Here is a 16939-nt window from a genome sequence, read left to right as displayed (position 1 = left end):
TTCCTGACATAGGTCCCTTTCCAAGGGAAAAGCTCCTCCTGCTGGTACAATCTCACCCTTTGCCAATCTGTAAACCATGTGTAGCCACACTCTCATTCTGAGCTGGTGGGCTGGAGTTTCTGGTGATCGAAGACCTTCCTATGGAGAAGCGCCTCGCTATCTTTCAAGGGTTTGTGGGTGCTTAATTGAGGTGCTGTGACAATCTGACCAAAGAGATAGTGGATCACGTCAGTCTTCTGGAAACATACATGTGACATGTGTAGGAGGAGCTAGTGCGCCTATCTAGTGCAGACGAGGTTTTTGTGAAAGAGGTCAGATATGGATTTGGTAGGGAGAGCAACCTCAATATGGACTTAGGCCTGATGACCATCTTGGTGGATGCGATACCCCGTACAAGTTCCAAAGGATCTAATGGAATTGTAATACAGCGGACGGGATATCTGTCACGTTTGCGATGGAGTAACTCTGTCTGCCAAATTCGTAATCAGTCCCATGGAATGGAGACCAATTTGTGCCTTCTTGGGTCTGGTGACCCCTGCACAGAGCTGAAAGGCAACGAGTGGTCATGAGTTAAGTCTGAACTCCACCTTCAGTCTTGATGACAGCTCTGTGGCAATCAACACTGAAACTTTACAATTTCCCAGAAGGTGGGTGTCTCTGAGAATAATAGGGGCTCATCTGGGTTGGTTACGTTGATGGACGCCCCACTTTAGAGTCAAATGATGATAGATGCTATTTTTATTATAATCCATTGGTAGCGTACACAACTGTTCACCCCTAGAGCGGTATCCGGGTGCATGGGTACAGTACCCTCTAGGGTGATGGTTAATGCGAACAGATTAGAGCCCCCATGCACTTTCATGCCAAAAGCCACGCTTACGAAAAATTCGCCGGACAAAAGGGTCTTCAAGGCTTTTCTAAAGATCATTGTAAGTAGGCCCTGGTTGTAGAAGTGCATTGGCCCTACCCCCGTAATGGAGGGTAGGCCGATATACAGTACAGGATGGATAACCTGTAGTGAACTTGCCTTGCATAGGAAGGATGCATTTTGGTAGGAGAACCTAAATCAGAGGTCTTCACACTGGGGTACCGGCCTCCATCTGGTGTCCTGAATTGATCAGTGGCAGATGGGGACGTGCTTGCAGAGAAAACCAATGACAGAAGGCCTCTATGCACACATGCCTCTTACTCTTTATTGAACCCCTGATGAACCCCTCAATCCCTGGGGTGCCTATGCACATCACTGCATCACTAGTGTGACACTGCAGTTGAGGGGTTGAGATGTACAAATAACCCTCAAAGCTGTATCCTGTATCTAATAAAGGATCACACCGTGGCTACTTTTCCACTTTAGGGAGAGCAGGCTGCCCAGAGCATGTTAGCAATCATGTATGTGATGACATTTTTAGGTCTCGCCTGGCACACACAGCGCGAAAGCGCCTTCGCCAACGAGATCTATTGTTGCTGACTTGCCTCGGAAGTGGGACAGGAGATGGACACGCGCAGGGCGATTGGAGCTTGTGAACGCACACGTGGCGTGCACATCTCCTGTTCTCCTTTTGTCCTCAGCAGCCTCATGCACTTTCCATCCCCTCGGCTCCACGGAGACAGCTTGTTCGGTGGGTTGGGGCACGTTTAATGCACGTTCTTCATGCTCTTGGCGTGTGCCAAACGCAACGTCACCTCTGATTTTGTCTGCTGAGTGCCCTTATTTTATAGAATTGCACTGAGCCAAGCCCCACTACGTCCTCAAACTGCATTGGGCCCCCTCTGATGTTCACTTGGCCCCAACGTGCACAACACTTGGATTACTCGTTTCCATTTCCTTCGTAAAGCGTCCTTCTAAAGATTATAAGCGCCACCAACCTGTATGTATTCTCGACTACTTTTCAAGTTTTGTCGACTGCTTTCTTTACATTATGAATTACATGCGCCAGTCATGCTAAAGTACCCCCGATTCTTAGATACCCCATTTTGAATGACCTCTGAGGTTTCTCGCACCCCCTCCACGCGTCCAATTTCAAATGCACCATCTCCTGGGAATGTCGCAGCTGTGCGTAATTTGCAATGCACTGTGCTCCTTTCCCGATATCTGAGCCATGCGCGCGCCCCTCAAACTCTCTCCCGACGGCTGCAACCTGCGCTGCCGTGGGCCTCTGTGAGCTCAGCACAGTTGCACCAACTTGCAGTGCAGCTAGGGAAGGTGGGACCAGACGCGGGTCGGACGGGGCTGGCCACGTAGAAGCAATATTAACCATGCGGGGTACTCTTGCTCCCCAACATCTGTAGCGCACTAGAAGCTCCCGCTCTGGCACCCACCTCACCTGGATCCCTTTGCAGGATGGAAGAGCTCTCGGCGGCCGGACTTGTTTTACTCGCTCCTTCAGCCACTTCTTGGGCCGGGAGAGCTGAGCCTGCCGGGATTGCATTACACTCCCTATGCTTTTTATACTTATCATGGCAAGAACTTCTCTTTGGTACTGACTTTTAAAAGGAGAATACCAAAACCTCTTAATAGTGCTGCAATATTGAGTGACCATTGAGTCTGAGCTCACCTCTTGGCCACCTGTTCAGGTGTGTGATGTACAGGTAAGGTGTACACACGGCATCTTTTGGAACCTTTCACAAACCACATGTGAAGTTTAGTAAGCCTGCCTTACCTGGTCTTCAGAAGTATCTGGGTTGGGAAGGAGTGGCTGCTATGACCCATCATATATCCTTCATCCTCAATCAAAAGTCCTTGAAGCGTTGCCGTGCTCAGTTTGAAACTCAAACAACCATTTGCAATGCAATAGGTCTCGCATTTACATGGGTTTAAGCTATTGGCATTGTAAATGACAATGCCTTTTATTTATGTTTAAAAAACAAAACAAATATAATAGGCATTGTCATTTACAATGCCAATAGCTTAAACGTGCGTGAATGTGAGACCTATTGCATTGTAAATGCTTGTTAAAAGGGGTAACTGAACACAGCTGCACTGTTTGAATGTTTGTTGTTATGTTTAGAGCTACCTATTTTATGGTTTTATTGATAAAAAATGTGTTTGTCAATCTGGTGGGCCCTGATGAAATGTTTTTACATGATGGGCGCATACCATTAGAAAGTTTGAAGACCACTGCCCTGGATGCTACAGACATTAGAAGTGTGCATTCAGGCTTAAAACTCACTCCTATTGACTAAGAATGATCATTGCTCCTTTGGCTATCTTTCTCAGTCAGTCTCTGAGGCTTCAGTGGCAAACTTTTTGTGTAGTGTAATAGTATTCAGGACTGGCACAAACTATCCCCTTAGGTGACTTGTGCACTAACCTGGTTACCATTTGATATGTTCCAGCCACTTCAGCAGTTTGAGGGCAAACACAGGAAACATGCAGAACGGGGGATTAACCTTCAGAGGTGTTCTCTGATGTGGTGTTGTGAGACGCCATTTTGTCCAGTTCCGAGTTAATTTTGTCTTACGCCTACTTGAAGAATGGCGACCCTTCACCTCCGAGATTCTAAAAACATGATGGTCTTTAACTTTCTGGTGAAAACACATATGTCACATGTCTTTAACCTTCAAATGTGTCACACCCTTCTGACCCTAATGTGTAAAGATGTCATATTACTCACTAATGGCATACAAAAGAAGTAGGTCTTAGGTTGTTAGGTTGAAGAATGGATTTCTCACTATGTTAGAAATGTTCATATTATTCTCATTGTTGGTCACGCGCCTCGGAGCAGTATTAATCGATCGTATTTTGTGTGGTCCTTATTCATAGGCTTAGCAACACAATTAGAATGTTGAAACAAACACTTTTTAACCATAAACTGTCCCCAACTTAGTACGATGCTTATGTGTGATCTTTTAAAGATCGAAATTGGCTTTGCAGTACCACTGCTTCCCTGAAACCTTTTTCAGGATTGTTTGTAACCTAGAAAACCCTGAGTCACATCAACCAGTCAGTTGAGTATGAGTCTACCGCAACTTGGACTTTCTCGTTCAAGTGTTGGTGCATTGAGCTAGGTTCAGCAATACATAGGTGGGAAATTCAGACATTGTAGAACTCCGCTTACAGACTCCGTTTACACGACAGCGGACGGTCATTGTCTCAAAGGGTATTTTTGGAGGATTGTTTGGGGTTGGGTAGAGCATATTGTGGGTGACTGTACCAAGTACACTAAGGCTGATCCATTCACTGTCTTGAACACATCTTTGAAATAAATGTGTTTAGCATCTTAGGAGGAAGATAAAAAGTGGCACACCCTCCACTGACCCATATATCAATTGGTCGAACTAATGTGTCTCCTTGTTCCTTATTCAATCAGCTACATTGGGAAGAACAACGCCTCCAACATGGTTTTGGTGGATGTGAAGCTTTTGTCTGGTTTCCAACCAATGGAGTCCAATCTAACAGCGGTAAGGCCACAAGAGAATCTGCAGATAGCTGGGACTTCTTAGCAATGGAGGCATGGAGTGATGGTTCTTTATATGAAAGTGTTCTGCATTAGGAATAGGCCCAAAAGCCTAGACTTTGTCACTCCAAGAGGAGGAGAGACCTGCCCCATCCTGTGTTTTAGTCTTTCAAATACAATAATATCTTCTGGAGTCCTGACTGTCCAGTGCTTTCCTCATATCAGATGAAGGACTAGTGCCAGGTGCCCTGACTGCCCCGTACTCTACTGCATCAGGTGCAGGAATATATCCCTGCACCCTGACTCTTAGGATACCTGAGAGCCTGGTCTTTGCCCACACTTTCCTTTCTCACTTACAAGGAATGCCCCAAATACACGGACAGTGTCCTCTGCTCACCTCTATGAGGTACAGAAATATCCCTCAGAGCCCTGGTTATGTCCTTTACTCTCCTCTCAGTCTAAGTATAGCTTTAAGAGGCCTGAACCCGTCCTCTGCTCTGCTCTGTCAGTATAAGTATATGTCAGAACCCCTTTCAGAGGGCCACAGGGCATGCAGGGGCTACTGGGCCCAACCATGTGCTCCTGATGCCACAGGCTCACAACTCCGCATGTTCAGAGGAATAGCAATAGCTCTTTGTCCAGTCAAATAATTACTTTTATAAATTAAGAAAAGTATTTTATTTCTACCACCAACCAACACAAAGGAAATGTATGACCTCCAAAAACAATTGCACAGTCCCCCTTGAGGTCAGGGCCCTAGTGTTACTATGACGATTCCCTGTCCCACTCCTTCATTGAGTTAGCGATAATGGTTAATCCCTATTCACTTTTAGTAATCTAGGCTAGCCCATAGAACCCTAATTGTCTTGTACTCCCCTCTTCATAGGTTTAGGTACAGCCCATAGAACCCTAACCGTCCTGTGCTCCCCTCTTTGTAGGTTTAGGTACTGCCCATAGAACCCTAACCGTCCTGTGCTCCCCTCTTCATAGGTTTAGGTACAGCCCATAGAACCCTAACCGCCCTGTGCTCCCCTCTTCATAGGTTTAGGTACAGCCCATAGAACCCTAACTGTCCTGTGCTCCCCCTCTTCATAGGTTTAGGTACAGCCCATAGAACCCTAACTGTCCTGTGCTCCCCCTCTTCATAGGTTTAGGTACAGCCCATAGAATCCTAACTGTCCTGTGCTCCCCTCTTCATAGGATTAGGTACAGCCCATAGGACCCTAACTGTAATGTGCTACCCTCTTCATAGGTTTAGGTACAGCCCATAGAACCCTAACTGTCCTGTGCTCCCCTCTTCATCGGTTTAGGTACAGCCCATAGAACCCTAACTGTCCTGTGCTCCCCTCTTCATAGAAATAGGTACAGCACATAGAACCCTAACTGTCCTGTGCTCCCCTCTTCATAGAATTAGGTACAGCACATAGAACCCTACCTGTCCTGTGCTCCCCTCTTCATAGGTTTAGGTACAGCCCAGAGGAGGAATAGCAATAGCTCGTTATCCAGTCAAATAATTACTTTTATGAATTAAGAAAAGTATTTTATTTCTACCACCAACCAACACAAAGGAAATGTATGACCTCCAAATACAATTGCACAGTCCCCCTTGAGGTCAGGTCCCTAGTGTTACTATGATGATTCCCTGTCCCACTCCTTCATTGAGTTAGCGATAATGGTTAATCCCTATTCACTTTTAGTAATCTAGGCTAGCCCATAGAACCCTAACTGTCCTGTACTCCCCCTCTTCATAGGTTTAGGTACAGCCCATAGAACCCTAACTGTCCTGTGCTTCCCCTCTTCAAAGGTTTAGGTACAGCCCATAGAATCCTAACTGTCCTGTGCTCCCCTCTTCATAGGATTAGGTTCAGCTCATAGAACCCTACCTGTCCTGTGCTCCCCTCTTCATAGGTTTAGGTACAGCCCAGAGGAGGAATAGCAATAGCTCGTTATCCAGTCAAATAATTACTTTTATGAATTAAGAAAAGTATTTTATTTCTACCACCAACCAACACAAAGGAAATGTATGACCTCCAAATACAATTGCACAGTCCCCCTTGAGGTCAGGTCCCTAGTGTTACTATGATGATTCCCTGTCCCACTCCTTCATTGAGTTAGCGATAATGGTTAATCCCTATTCACTTTCAGTAATCTAGGCTAGCCCATAGAACCCTAACTGTCCTGTACTCCCCCTCTTCATAGGTTTAGGTACAGCCCATAGAACCCTAACTGTCCTGTGCTTCCCCTCTTCAAGGGTTTAGGTACAGCCCATAGAATCCTAACTGTCCTGTGCTACCCTCTTCATAGGATTAGGTTCAGCTCATAGAACCCTAACTGTCCTGTGCTCCCCTCTCCATACGTTTAGGTACAGCCCATAGAACCCTAACTGTCCTGTGCTCCCCTCTTCATAGGTTTAGGTACAGCCCATAGAACCCTAACTGTCCTGTGCTCCCCTCTTCATAGAATTAGGTACAGCACATAGAACCCTAACTGTCCTGTGCTCCCCTCTTCATAGGTGTAGGTACAGCCCATAAACCCCTAACTGTCCCGTGCTCCCCTCTCAATAGGTTTAGGTACAGCACATAGAATCCTAACTGTCCTGTGCTCCCCTCTTAATAGGTTTCGGTATAGTCTCAGAGCCCTGATTGATCTGTGCTCTCTTCTTCACAGATTTAGGTATGGCCCCACAGCCCTGATTGTTCTGTGCTCTCCTCCACAAGGGTTTAGTTATGGCCCCAGAGCCCTGCCTGTCCTGTGCTCTCCTTTTCAAAGGTTTCGGTATAGCCCATAGAACCCTAACTGTCCTGTGCTCCCCTCTTCATAGGTTTAGGTACAGCCCCAGAGCCCTGATTGTCCCGAGGTCTCCTCTTAAAAGGTTTAGTTATAGCCCCAGAGCCCTGCCTTTCCCGTTCTCTCCTCTTCACAGGTTTTGTTATAGCTTAGAGAGCCCTGATTGTCCTGTATTCTCATCATAGGTTTAGGTATAGCCCATTGAACCCAAACTGTCCTGTGCTCCCCTCTTCACAGGGTTAGGTATAGCCCATAGAACCCTAACTGTCCTGTGCTCCCCTCTTCACAGGTTTAGGTATAGCCCCAGAGCACTGCCAGTCCTGTTCTCCCTTCTTCACAGGTTTAGGTATAGCCCGTAGAACCCTAACTGTCCTGTTCTCCCCTCTTCACGGGTTTAAGTATAGCCTGTAGAGCCCTGACTGTCCTGTGCTCTCCTCTTCACGGGTTTAGGTATAGACCCAGAGCCCTGCCTGTCCTGTGCTCTCCTCTTCACAGGTTTAGGTACAGCACCAGAGCCCTGCCTGTCCTGTGCTCTCCCTTTCACAGGTTTAGTTACAGCCTCAGAGCCCTGCCGGTCCCGTGCTCTCCTATTCACAGGTTTAGGTATAGCCCCAGAGCCCTGCTGGTCCTGTGCTCTTCTCTTCACAGGTTTAGGTACATCCCCAGAGCCCTGATTGTCCTGTGGTCTACTCTTCACAGGTTTAGGTACAGCTCACTGAGCTCTGATGGTCTTGGGCTCTCCTTTGGGGCACAGGGACAGTTCCCAGAGCCCTGGTTGTCCTGTGCTCCCGTCTTTACAGATTTTGGAAGAGCCCGAACTTTGCTCTGTGCTTTTCTGTCCCAGATATGATTACTCCCCTCTTTCTATGTTTAGTCAATAAATCTCTTGCCATTTAACCTTATTTCCTTCTTTGTTTCACAATCAGTTGGTGAACCAAGGCAAAATCAACCAGTACGACCTTTCTACAACGGGCCGCGTGATCTTCTATATCAATAGAGTAAGTATGAACAGAGGATCTTCTGTGTTTCCTGCCCAGTATGTACTCACTCCCATGCATTAAGCAGATGTTTCTCTGCAAAACTTCTGAGTGCTCTAGCCCTTGTCTCAAAAATGACCCTACTCCATTGGCAATGAGTATGGCTATTACAAGGTGACTATTACAAGACAAGGAGCCGGCGAGCCCTTTAAAGGCCTAAGAAGAACAGTACAGAACTCAGTTTCCCAATATGTGCCCTCAGGGTCCCTCAAGGTGCCCAGCCAATGCACCCAAACTCCTTCCAGCAAGCCCCATCCCTCCCTTTCTTGACTTGTTTCTGTTTTGTTTTCAGATCACCAAGGAACAAGGCTCTGTCGCTTTCACCATGACAGAGACAACTCCCGTGCAAAACAGGAAGACGGCCACGGTTCGTGTCTCTGATTACTATAAGAGAGGTAGGTAGACAAGTACAACACGCCTCTAACTCGGGGCTGACCCTCAAAGTGTGTAATAATCTCCCTTTGCAACCACCTAACATCTGTGATGATCAGTCTTGCCCAAGCCTGGTTCCAGCATAGTACTGGCGGGGCAGTATTTTAAATTGCCCTCATCTGAGCTCTGCTCTTATAGCACCTCGCTCGGGTGACGTCACGCCTCCCCAGTCTTTGTCTTCTAGTCTCTGCAGTTCACATTCCTATTTGTTCTGCAGAGCGTCAAGGGGTGGCTGACTGTTGTTCACTAGGGTTTCCACGGAGCGTCAAGGGGTGGCTTACTGTTGTTCACTAGGGTTTCCACGGAGCGTCAAGGGGTGTCTGACTTGTTCAGTAGTGTTTCTGTGAAGCATCAAGGGGTGCTAAATGTTGTTCGCTAGTGTTTCCACAGAGCATCAAGGGATGGCTGACAGTTCTTCTCTAGTGTTTCCGCAGAGCATCAAGGGATGGCTGACTGTTGTGCACTAGTGTTTCCGCAGAGCGTCAAGGGGTGGCTGACTGTTGTGCACTAGTGTTTCCACAGACCATCAAGGGGTGGCTGACTGTTCTTCACTTGTGTTCCAGCAGAGCATCAAGGGGTGGCTGACTGTTGTTCAGTAGTGTTTCTGTGGAGCATCAAGGGGTGCTAAATGTTGTTCACTAGTGTTTCCACAGAGCTTCAAGGAATGGCTGACTGTCGTTCACTAGTGTTTCTGCAGAGCATCAAGGGGTGGCTGACTATTGTTCACTAGTGTTTCCACAGAGCTTCAAGGGATGGCTGACTGTTGTTTACTCGTGTTTCCACAGAGCTTTAAGGGTTGGCTGACTGTAGTTCACTATTGTTTCCGCAGAGGAGTGCAAGGGGTGGCAGACTTTTGTTCACTAGTGTTTCCGCAGAGCATCAAGGGGGTGGCTGGCTGTTGTTTACTAGTGTGTCCGCAGACCATCAAGAGCTGGCTGACTGTTCAGTAGTGTTTCCGCAGAGGATCAAGGGGTGGCTGACTTTTGTTCACCAACGTTTGCGGGAGCATCAAGGGCTGGCTGACTGTTGTTTACTAGTGTTTCCGTAGACCATCACGGGGTGGCTGACTGTTGTTCACTGGTGTTTCCGCAGAGCCGCAAGGGATGGTTGGCTGTTCTTCACTATTGTTTCCACAAAGTGCCAAGAGTTGGCTGACTGTTGTTCACTAGGGTTTCCACGGAGTGTCAAGGGGTGGCTGACTGTTGTTCACTAGTGTTTCAGCAGAAATTCAAGGGGTAGCTGAATGTTGTTTACTAGTGTTTCCGTAGCCCATCAAGGGGTGGCTGACTGTTGTTCACTCGTGTTTCCGCAGAGCTGCAAGGGGTGGCTGGCTGGTCTTCACTATTGTTTCCACAAAGTGCCAAGAGTTGGCTGACTGTTGTTCACTAGGGTTTCCACGGACTTCACTATTGTTTCCACAAAGTGCCAAGAGTTGGCTGACTGTTGTTCACTAGGGTTTCCATGAAGCGTCAAGGGGTGGCTGACTGTTGTTCACTAGTGTTTCCACAGAGCTTCAAGGAATGGCTGACGGTCGTTCACTAGTGTTTCTGCAGAGCATCAAGGGGTGGCTGACTATTGTTCACTAGTGTTTCCACAGAGCTTCAAGGGATGGCTGACTGTTGTTCACTCGTGTTTCCACAGAGCTTTAAGGGTTGGCTGACTGTAGTTCACTATTGTTTCCGCAGAGGAGTGCAAGGGGTGGCAGACTTTTGTTCACTAGTGTTTCCGCAGAGCATCAAGGGGGTGGCTGGCTGTTGTTTACTAGTGTGTCCGCAGACCATCAAGAGCTGGCTGACTGTTCAGTAGTGTTTCCGCAGAGGATCAAGGGTGGCTGACTTTTGTTCACTAACGTTTGCGGGAGCATCAAGGGCTGGCTGACTGTTGTTTACTAGTGTTTCCGTAGACCATCACTGGGTGGCTGACTGTTGTTCACTGGTGTTTCCGCAGAGCCGCAAGGGTTGGTTGGCTGTTCTTCACTATTGTTTCCACAAAGTGCCAAGAGTTGGCTGACTGTTGTTCACTAGGGTTTCCACGGAGCGTCAAGGGGTGGCTGACTGTTGTTCACTAGTGTTTCAGCAGAAATTCAAGGGGTAGCTGAATGTTATTTACTAGTGTTTCCGTAGACCATCAAGGGGTGGCTGACTGTTGTTCACTCGTGTTTCCGCAGAGCCGCAAGGGGTGGCTGGCTGTTCTTCACTATTGTTTCCACAAAGTGCCAAGAGTTGGCTGACTGTTGTTCACTAGGGTTTCCACGGACTTCACTATTGTTTCCACAAAGTGCCAAGAGTTGGCTGACTGTTGATCACTAGGGTTTCCACGGAGCGTCAAGGGGTGGCTGACTGTTGTTCACTAGTGTTTCAGCAGAAATTCAAGGGGTAGCTGAATGTTGTTTTCTAGTGTTTCCGTAGACCATCAGAGGGTGGCTGACTGTTGTTCACTGGTGTTTCCGCAGAGCCGCAAGGGGTGGCTAGCTGTTCTTCACTATTGTTTCCACAAAGTGCCAAGAGTTGGCTGACTGTTGTTCACTAGGGTTTCCACGGAGCATCAAGGGGTGGCTGACTGTTGTTCGCTAGTGTTTCAGCAGAAATTCAAGGGGTAGCTGCATGTTGTTTTCTAGTGTTTCCGTAGACCATCAGAGGGTGGCTGACTGTTGTTCACTGGTGTTTCCGCAGAGCCGCAAGGGGTGGCTGGCTGTTGTTCACTATTGTTTCCACAAAGTGCCAAGAGTTGGCTGACTGTTGTTCACTAGGGTTTCCACGAAGCGTCAAGGGGTGGCTGACTGTTGTTCACTAGTGTTTCAGCAGAAATTCAAGGGGTAGCTGAATGTTGTTTACTAGTGTTTCCGTAGACCACCACAGGGTGGCTGACTGTTGTTCACTGGTGTTTCCGCAGCACTGCAAGGGCTGACTGGCTGTTCTTCACTATTGTTTCCACAAAGTGCCAAGAGTTGGCTGACTGTTGTTCACTAGGGTTTCCACGGAGCGTCAAGGGGTAGCTGAATGTTGTTTACTAGTGTTTCTGCAGAATATCAAGGGGTGGCTTTCTGTTGTTCACTGGTATTTCCTCAGAGCGTCTAGGGGTGGCTGGCTGTTCTTCACTATTGTTTCCACAAAGTGCCAAGAGTTGGCTGACTGTTGTTCACTAGGGTTTCCACGGAGCGTCAAGGGGTAGCTGAATGTTGTTTACTAGTGTTTCTGCAGAATATCAAGGGGTGGCTGACTGTTGTTCACTAGTGCTCTCCGCAAAGCGTCAAGGAGTGGCAGACTGTTTACTAGTGTTTCCGCACAATCTTCTGCAGTTTTGTTCCATTGTTTCTTGCCTTCTAGAGTTTTCAGTCCAGCCAGCATGCTGGATTCGCACAAGGGGAGTCTCCAATGTCATCCTGCCTCTCTTTTCTAGTTTTGTCGTGGCTGTTGCCAGAGTTAGTGCTCTTTCTTTGTGGTAGGCCTGGTGTGCTATAGTATGAATGGCCTATTCTCTTTGAGATCGGAGTACTGTTTAGTGGTATTGTGGTAGTGCGCTTGGGCTTTCTTTAGGGCTTTGTTTTGGTTCCATGGGTGGATGCTGAATGTCCTCTTTCATTGGGTAACAGCAGGTGCTTTGGGATCCCTCTGTGCTGTGGTAGCTGTTCATAGAAATGTCAGTGGAGGGCTTTGTCTTTCTTTTGTGGATGGCTGCTGCATCATGGGATGGTGATAGATATCATAATCTCTCTCCCAGGAGACATTGCTAAGAAGCTGGAGAGCGGTAGAACATCTTTCCCAATGCCAGGGTGGCCATATTGTGGAATAGCATCTATTTTATTTTCCAGTTTATAACAAATGAGATGCTCATAATAATAAGCATTTAGAAGCAGTTGAAAATTCCTAAGAAGGAAGTGTCACAATAACAGACAAACACAGTTGATCACAGAAAAGAGAATACAGGATAGGAACTATTTAGGAATTGGTTGTGGTGCAGTTAAAATGGGTGGGTTTTCAAAAGTTTACTTAAAGCCAGAAAATCATGTTTTGCCTTCAGTAAGGGAAGAAAACGTTCCAGAGTTCAGGGCACTGATTACGGTTCCTACGAAGGACATTTTTTTACGCGAAGGGTGTATAAAGTTTAGTGGTTTCAAGCTGAGTACTGCCTTTGCTCCTGAGACTCCTGTGGTCTCCAGTTACAACGTGCATTGGAGACAGATAGGACATGGGTCTGAGATGCAGAGGATTATAGGTCGGACAACAAATGTGAAATTGCATTAGGTGGCGTGGCTTTCCTTGTCGGTAAGTTTATTGTGTTGTGGGAAAGTACTGAATGTCTTCAGCTTTTATTTTTTATTTTTATAGGAAGTATTAGTCTAAAAGATGAGCTTGTCTTCAGGAAGGATGGTTCTGTCTGGGTTCAATAGTTTGGACATGGCATGGGTTAGGGTGTTGGTGTGATGAAGAATAGTATTTTGTGTTTTGATTTGTGTCATGCAGAATCACCAGAGAGCTATTCCCTTCTTTCTGGTTTGATTGCTGTTTGATTTAGGCAGCATGCGTTTCCTGGCAGGCTTAACATCTATTGCCTGGGGTTGTTTTGCTAACCTATGTAATTTGTATGTAGCAAAAGGTTTTATGGTGGGTAATTCTACATGTAGGTTTCTCACCTTTTGAACCCTCCAAAGGTGTAAGACTCGATTCAGAAAACTTGAACTAGCCCCTCCGCATCATCAAGTGCGCCACACTCCAGCCAGGGGTTCAGCACCTCCCCCAGAAGTGACATCACAGAACCATATAAGGCTGCACCCTATGCACTGTCAGTCCTTTTCTACCATGAGATCTGGCACAGATCCAGATCTCAGCTCTTTGGTTTTCACTGTTGTTTACATTCTCAAATTGTTTGGCAGCGAGGTACCAGAATATCATCCAAGAAATCTATATTGAGAATACAAGTATTTATGTCAAACAATATTTCTGTATACATAATACTGACATCATTTCTTTTAGGCAGTACATCACTTTACCATACCATGTCAAAGGGTTGGGCTGCAAGCAATGTCACACTTACAGATACTGATGCCGAATTCTCACATTGTCTGCAATATCAAAGTGCCCCGGAGTCGCAAAACTTTGGAACACTTACCCACTCACCCCAGGAGTCTTTGGCACAATGTGGCCCCCGATCTCCTTTATAGGTAATTTTTGTTAAAAGGGAGTGATCGAAGGAAGGAGACTCCCCCAAGAACCACATAATACCTCACAAAGGGGTGTCTTGTTTTTTAAGCATTGATCCAGCTCCAGGAGAGGTAGGTCCTGTATTCCCAACATCCTGTTCGGAGCAGATGTCTATCCTGGAAAAGCTGCACCTGGAAATTTCCACCGCCATCAGCTGAACTACAGCAAATGGTGGCGCTTGCTTTGGGCATGCTTCAGATCTTTAGATCTACTTCCCTTTCCTCTGCTGTGCCTTCTGGCCCCACAGAACTCTCAGGACCACCAAATGTCCTTCCAATGATTTTCGATTTAGGATGGAAAATGACATCAGCGCACACTATGGAGTCTTATTTGAGTCAGTGAGATCACATATGAAGGGAGCTATTTCAAGGTTTCTGGATCCAGTCCAGAATCAAAAAAGTGAGGAATTTGTGGTTAGATAGAGCATCCACCAGAAAGGTCATCACCAAAGGATTGTGGGGCTTCCTCATCAGATTATGGTGAGGTCATTTTGTTTTCTTCTTTGGATGGTTGTGTCCTTAGATTATGGGGAAAGCAGGAGGTCACATTGCTTTCCTACGTGGTTGGTAGTGGTTCCAAACAAGTGACCCTTTTTCTTTTGATGCTGCGTAGATAGGGTGCAAATGAGTCTGATATTCTTAAGAGTAAAAGGATTATTTTCTTACAGAGAATGAGATGGCTTGTGATTTTGGTGTGCTTCACTTTCATTTTGTAGCCCTGGGAGTCGCCTAGACATATTTTTGATACTAACCGTATGTTCTCTTCTCACAGATGAAACAGGATTTGCAGAGTATGCTCATCCATGCAGCAAGTCCTCGAGTGAAGGTAATTATAATCAGGGCAAAAGTCATAAAAAAGAATTGGCATTAGCCAACTCCTCTTCCCATTTAATCCTTTGTAAAGTTAAATTGCTGCTCTCTGAAATCCAATCCTGGGCCCTTGGAGCTTTGCCCTACTGTAGGTGAGTATGTAGAACCTGCCGCTGTGACACCTAGTGCCATCCGAAGGGGCTGCAGAATACCACTTTAATGCAGGAAACCACTTACATCTGTCTCCTCTGTGGAATGAAGTAGACGGACACTAGCCCCACATTGACAACCACAGCAAAGTTAAGTGAGGAGTGCAACCCAGCATTTAGCACTATTTTCTTAGCGTAAAATGTTCCCTCACCTCTAGAATGGACCAGAGAGTCTCCATTTATTCCACCCATTGATGCTACCTGTGTTTTGTGTTAAGTGGGTATTCACCAAGTTCCTGGCAATAGTCACCTCCCACTGTCCAATTCCCAAAGAACTGGCCAGGTTCTCCACATGTTGACGGGTATGATAAAGTCCCTCACAGACACTTTCAAGGAACTGGTCAAGGTGAGGGTGGTATATCCCCTGGTGGAGAAGAAATAACCCCCCCCCCCAAATAACCCACTTTACGTCAGGGGTTATGTCCCTACTGAGTCCCTTGTGGTGTATACCCCGATCAAGTACACCAGTGCTCAGGCCATGGACGATGCCACCCCCGTCCGACAAAGAAAGCAAGAAGCTGGACACAGCTGGGAAGAGGGTAGGAGCTACCACCCACTGCAGGATAGCTAACTCCATGAGCCTGCTCTCACTTAACAATAGTGCACAATTGCATGAAATGGAGGCGCTAATCAAGAACTCACCAGATAAATACAAGAAAAGGAAGGAAGAGTTGATGGCAGAAGCCAAGACCACCTCCAGCACCACCATCCATTGCACCCAAGACACGGCCGACTCCATGTCATGGGGGTTAACGCTAGTGTCCTTATTATATGCCATGAATGACTGAGTATCTGGGGTTTTAAACTCAAGGTCTGACAGCATCTGCTCAACCTGCCCTTCAATGGCAAACACCTCTTTGGCTTCAGGTTGACAAGATGCTAGAAAAGATAGAGAAGATCACGGATACCAACGATGACATGGGTGCCCTCCAGAGCTCAATCTCTCGGGGCTCCTAGGCAGCATCAGACCCATCACCTGCAGACACCATGAGGGTACACCAGTGGTGTTTACAGAGGAAAGAACAGGCAGGGGCAAGGCGCTTCTAAATCCAATCCAAACAGTGACTTTTCTCTCCTTCCTCCAATCACATAATACTCGTTGTGGGCAAGCTGCAAGATTTCCTTAATTGTTGGCAAGAAATCAAATTGAATAAGTGGGTCATAACAGTGGTCATCCACAGGCACTGCCTAGAACTTCTCACACCCCCTCCCAACATTCCCCATGTAGGCACTTTTTCAGCAGGGAGGTCAAGAAGAAGGTCAAGCTTTCCATCAAAAAGGTGCCATAGAACCAGTGCAAGTTTGCTTCATTTACTTCCTCATTCCCAAGAAGGACGGGTCTCTCAGGCCCATCCTGGACCTCCAGCCTCTCAACCGATACATCTCCAAACATTTCCATATGGTGACATTACAGGATGTTCTGTCTCTGCTTCAACAAGGTGATTAAATGATGGCATTAGACCTCAAGGATGCCTATTTCCACATCTCCATTCATTCCACCCTCTGATGTTACCTGTATTTTGTGGTAAGTGGGTCTTCACCAGGTGCCTGACAATAGTCACCTCCCACTTAAGGAGTCTTCCCCTACTAAGACTGGCTGATCAAGAGCGCAAGAAAGCAACAGTGCTGAGCGCACACCTAGGTAGACATCTTACTTCTGCACAGCCCTGGGATCACCATAAATGCCACCAAATCCCACCAATAACCTCTTCAAACTCAACCCTTCTTAGAGGCAGTACTGAATTTGGTTACAGGAAAAATCCTTCCCAGGCTTGTAATGGGTCTCTGCATTTCAGAAGCTCATCCCTCTTTTCAGCCACATCCTCATCTCACCATTGAAACCTTTTTGTGTTTCTTTGGCATGATGACCTCATGTACCACTATTGATCCCCAAGCCTGGCTACACATGGGCCCGCAGCAGTGGCTTTCAGCATAATGATCATAGGTGGGGGGTAGATGGAGGATCTAGTGTTGGTAAAGGCCAGTACACACCACTAACTACCGTGAAGGAACAGCAACAATCTGCTGCAGGGCAGGCCTATTCTTGACCCCATTTTGCAAGTCTCC

The 16939-nt window shown here is 46.8% G+C and overlaps 1 protein-coding gene and 1 long non-coding RNA gene across 3 annotated transcripts in view; one reads left to right on the top strand and one right to left on the bottom strand.

Moving 5' to 3' along the window:
* Positions 1-16939, bottom strand: part of LOC146812896 (uncharacterized) — a 395123-nt gene that overhangs the window by 249552 nt on the left and 128632 nt on the right. The gene's annotated exons all lie outside the window — the stretch shown is intronic.
* Positions 1-16939, top strand: part of LOC146812897 (ovostatin-like) — a 433862-nt gene that overhangs the window by 404777 nt on the left and 12146 nt on the right. For both annotated transcript variants that reach the window (XM_085619963.1, XM_085619962.1), the window contains exons 32-35: positions 4311-4401; positions 8111-8182; positions 8514-8616; positions 14626-14679. In XM_085619963.1, the coding sequence (XP_085476089.1) occupies positions 4311-4401; positions 8111-8182; positions 8514-8616; positions 14626-14679 (320 nt within the window). The remainder of the gene's footprint in view (positions 1-4310; positions 4402-8110; positions 8183-8513; positions 8617-14625; positions 14680-16939) is intronic.

The sequence above is a fragment of the Triturus cristatus genome, chromosome 7, assembly GCF_964204655.1.
Source record: "Triturus cristatus chromosome 7, aTriCri1.1, whole genome shotgun sequence".
In the NCBI taxonomy this organism is placed as follows: Eukaryota; Metazoa; Chordata; class Amphibia; order Caudata; family Salamandridae; genus Triturus; species Triturus cristatus.
The sequence above is the reverse complement of the archived record's forward strand: the minus strand, read 5'-3'. Positions and strand labels throughout refer to the sequence as shown.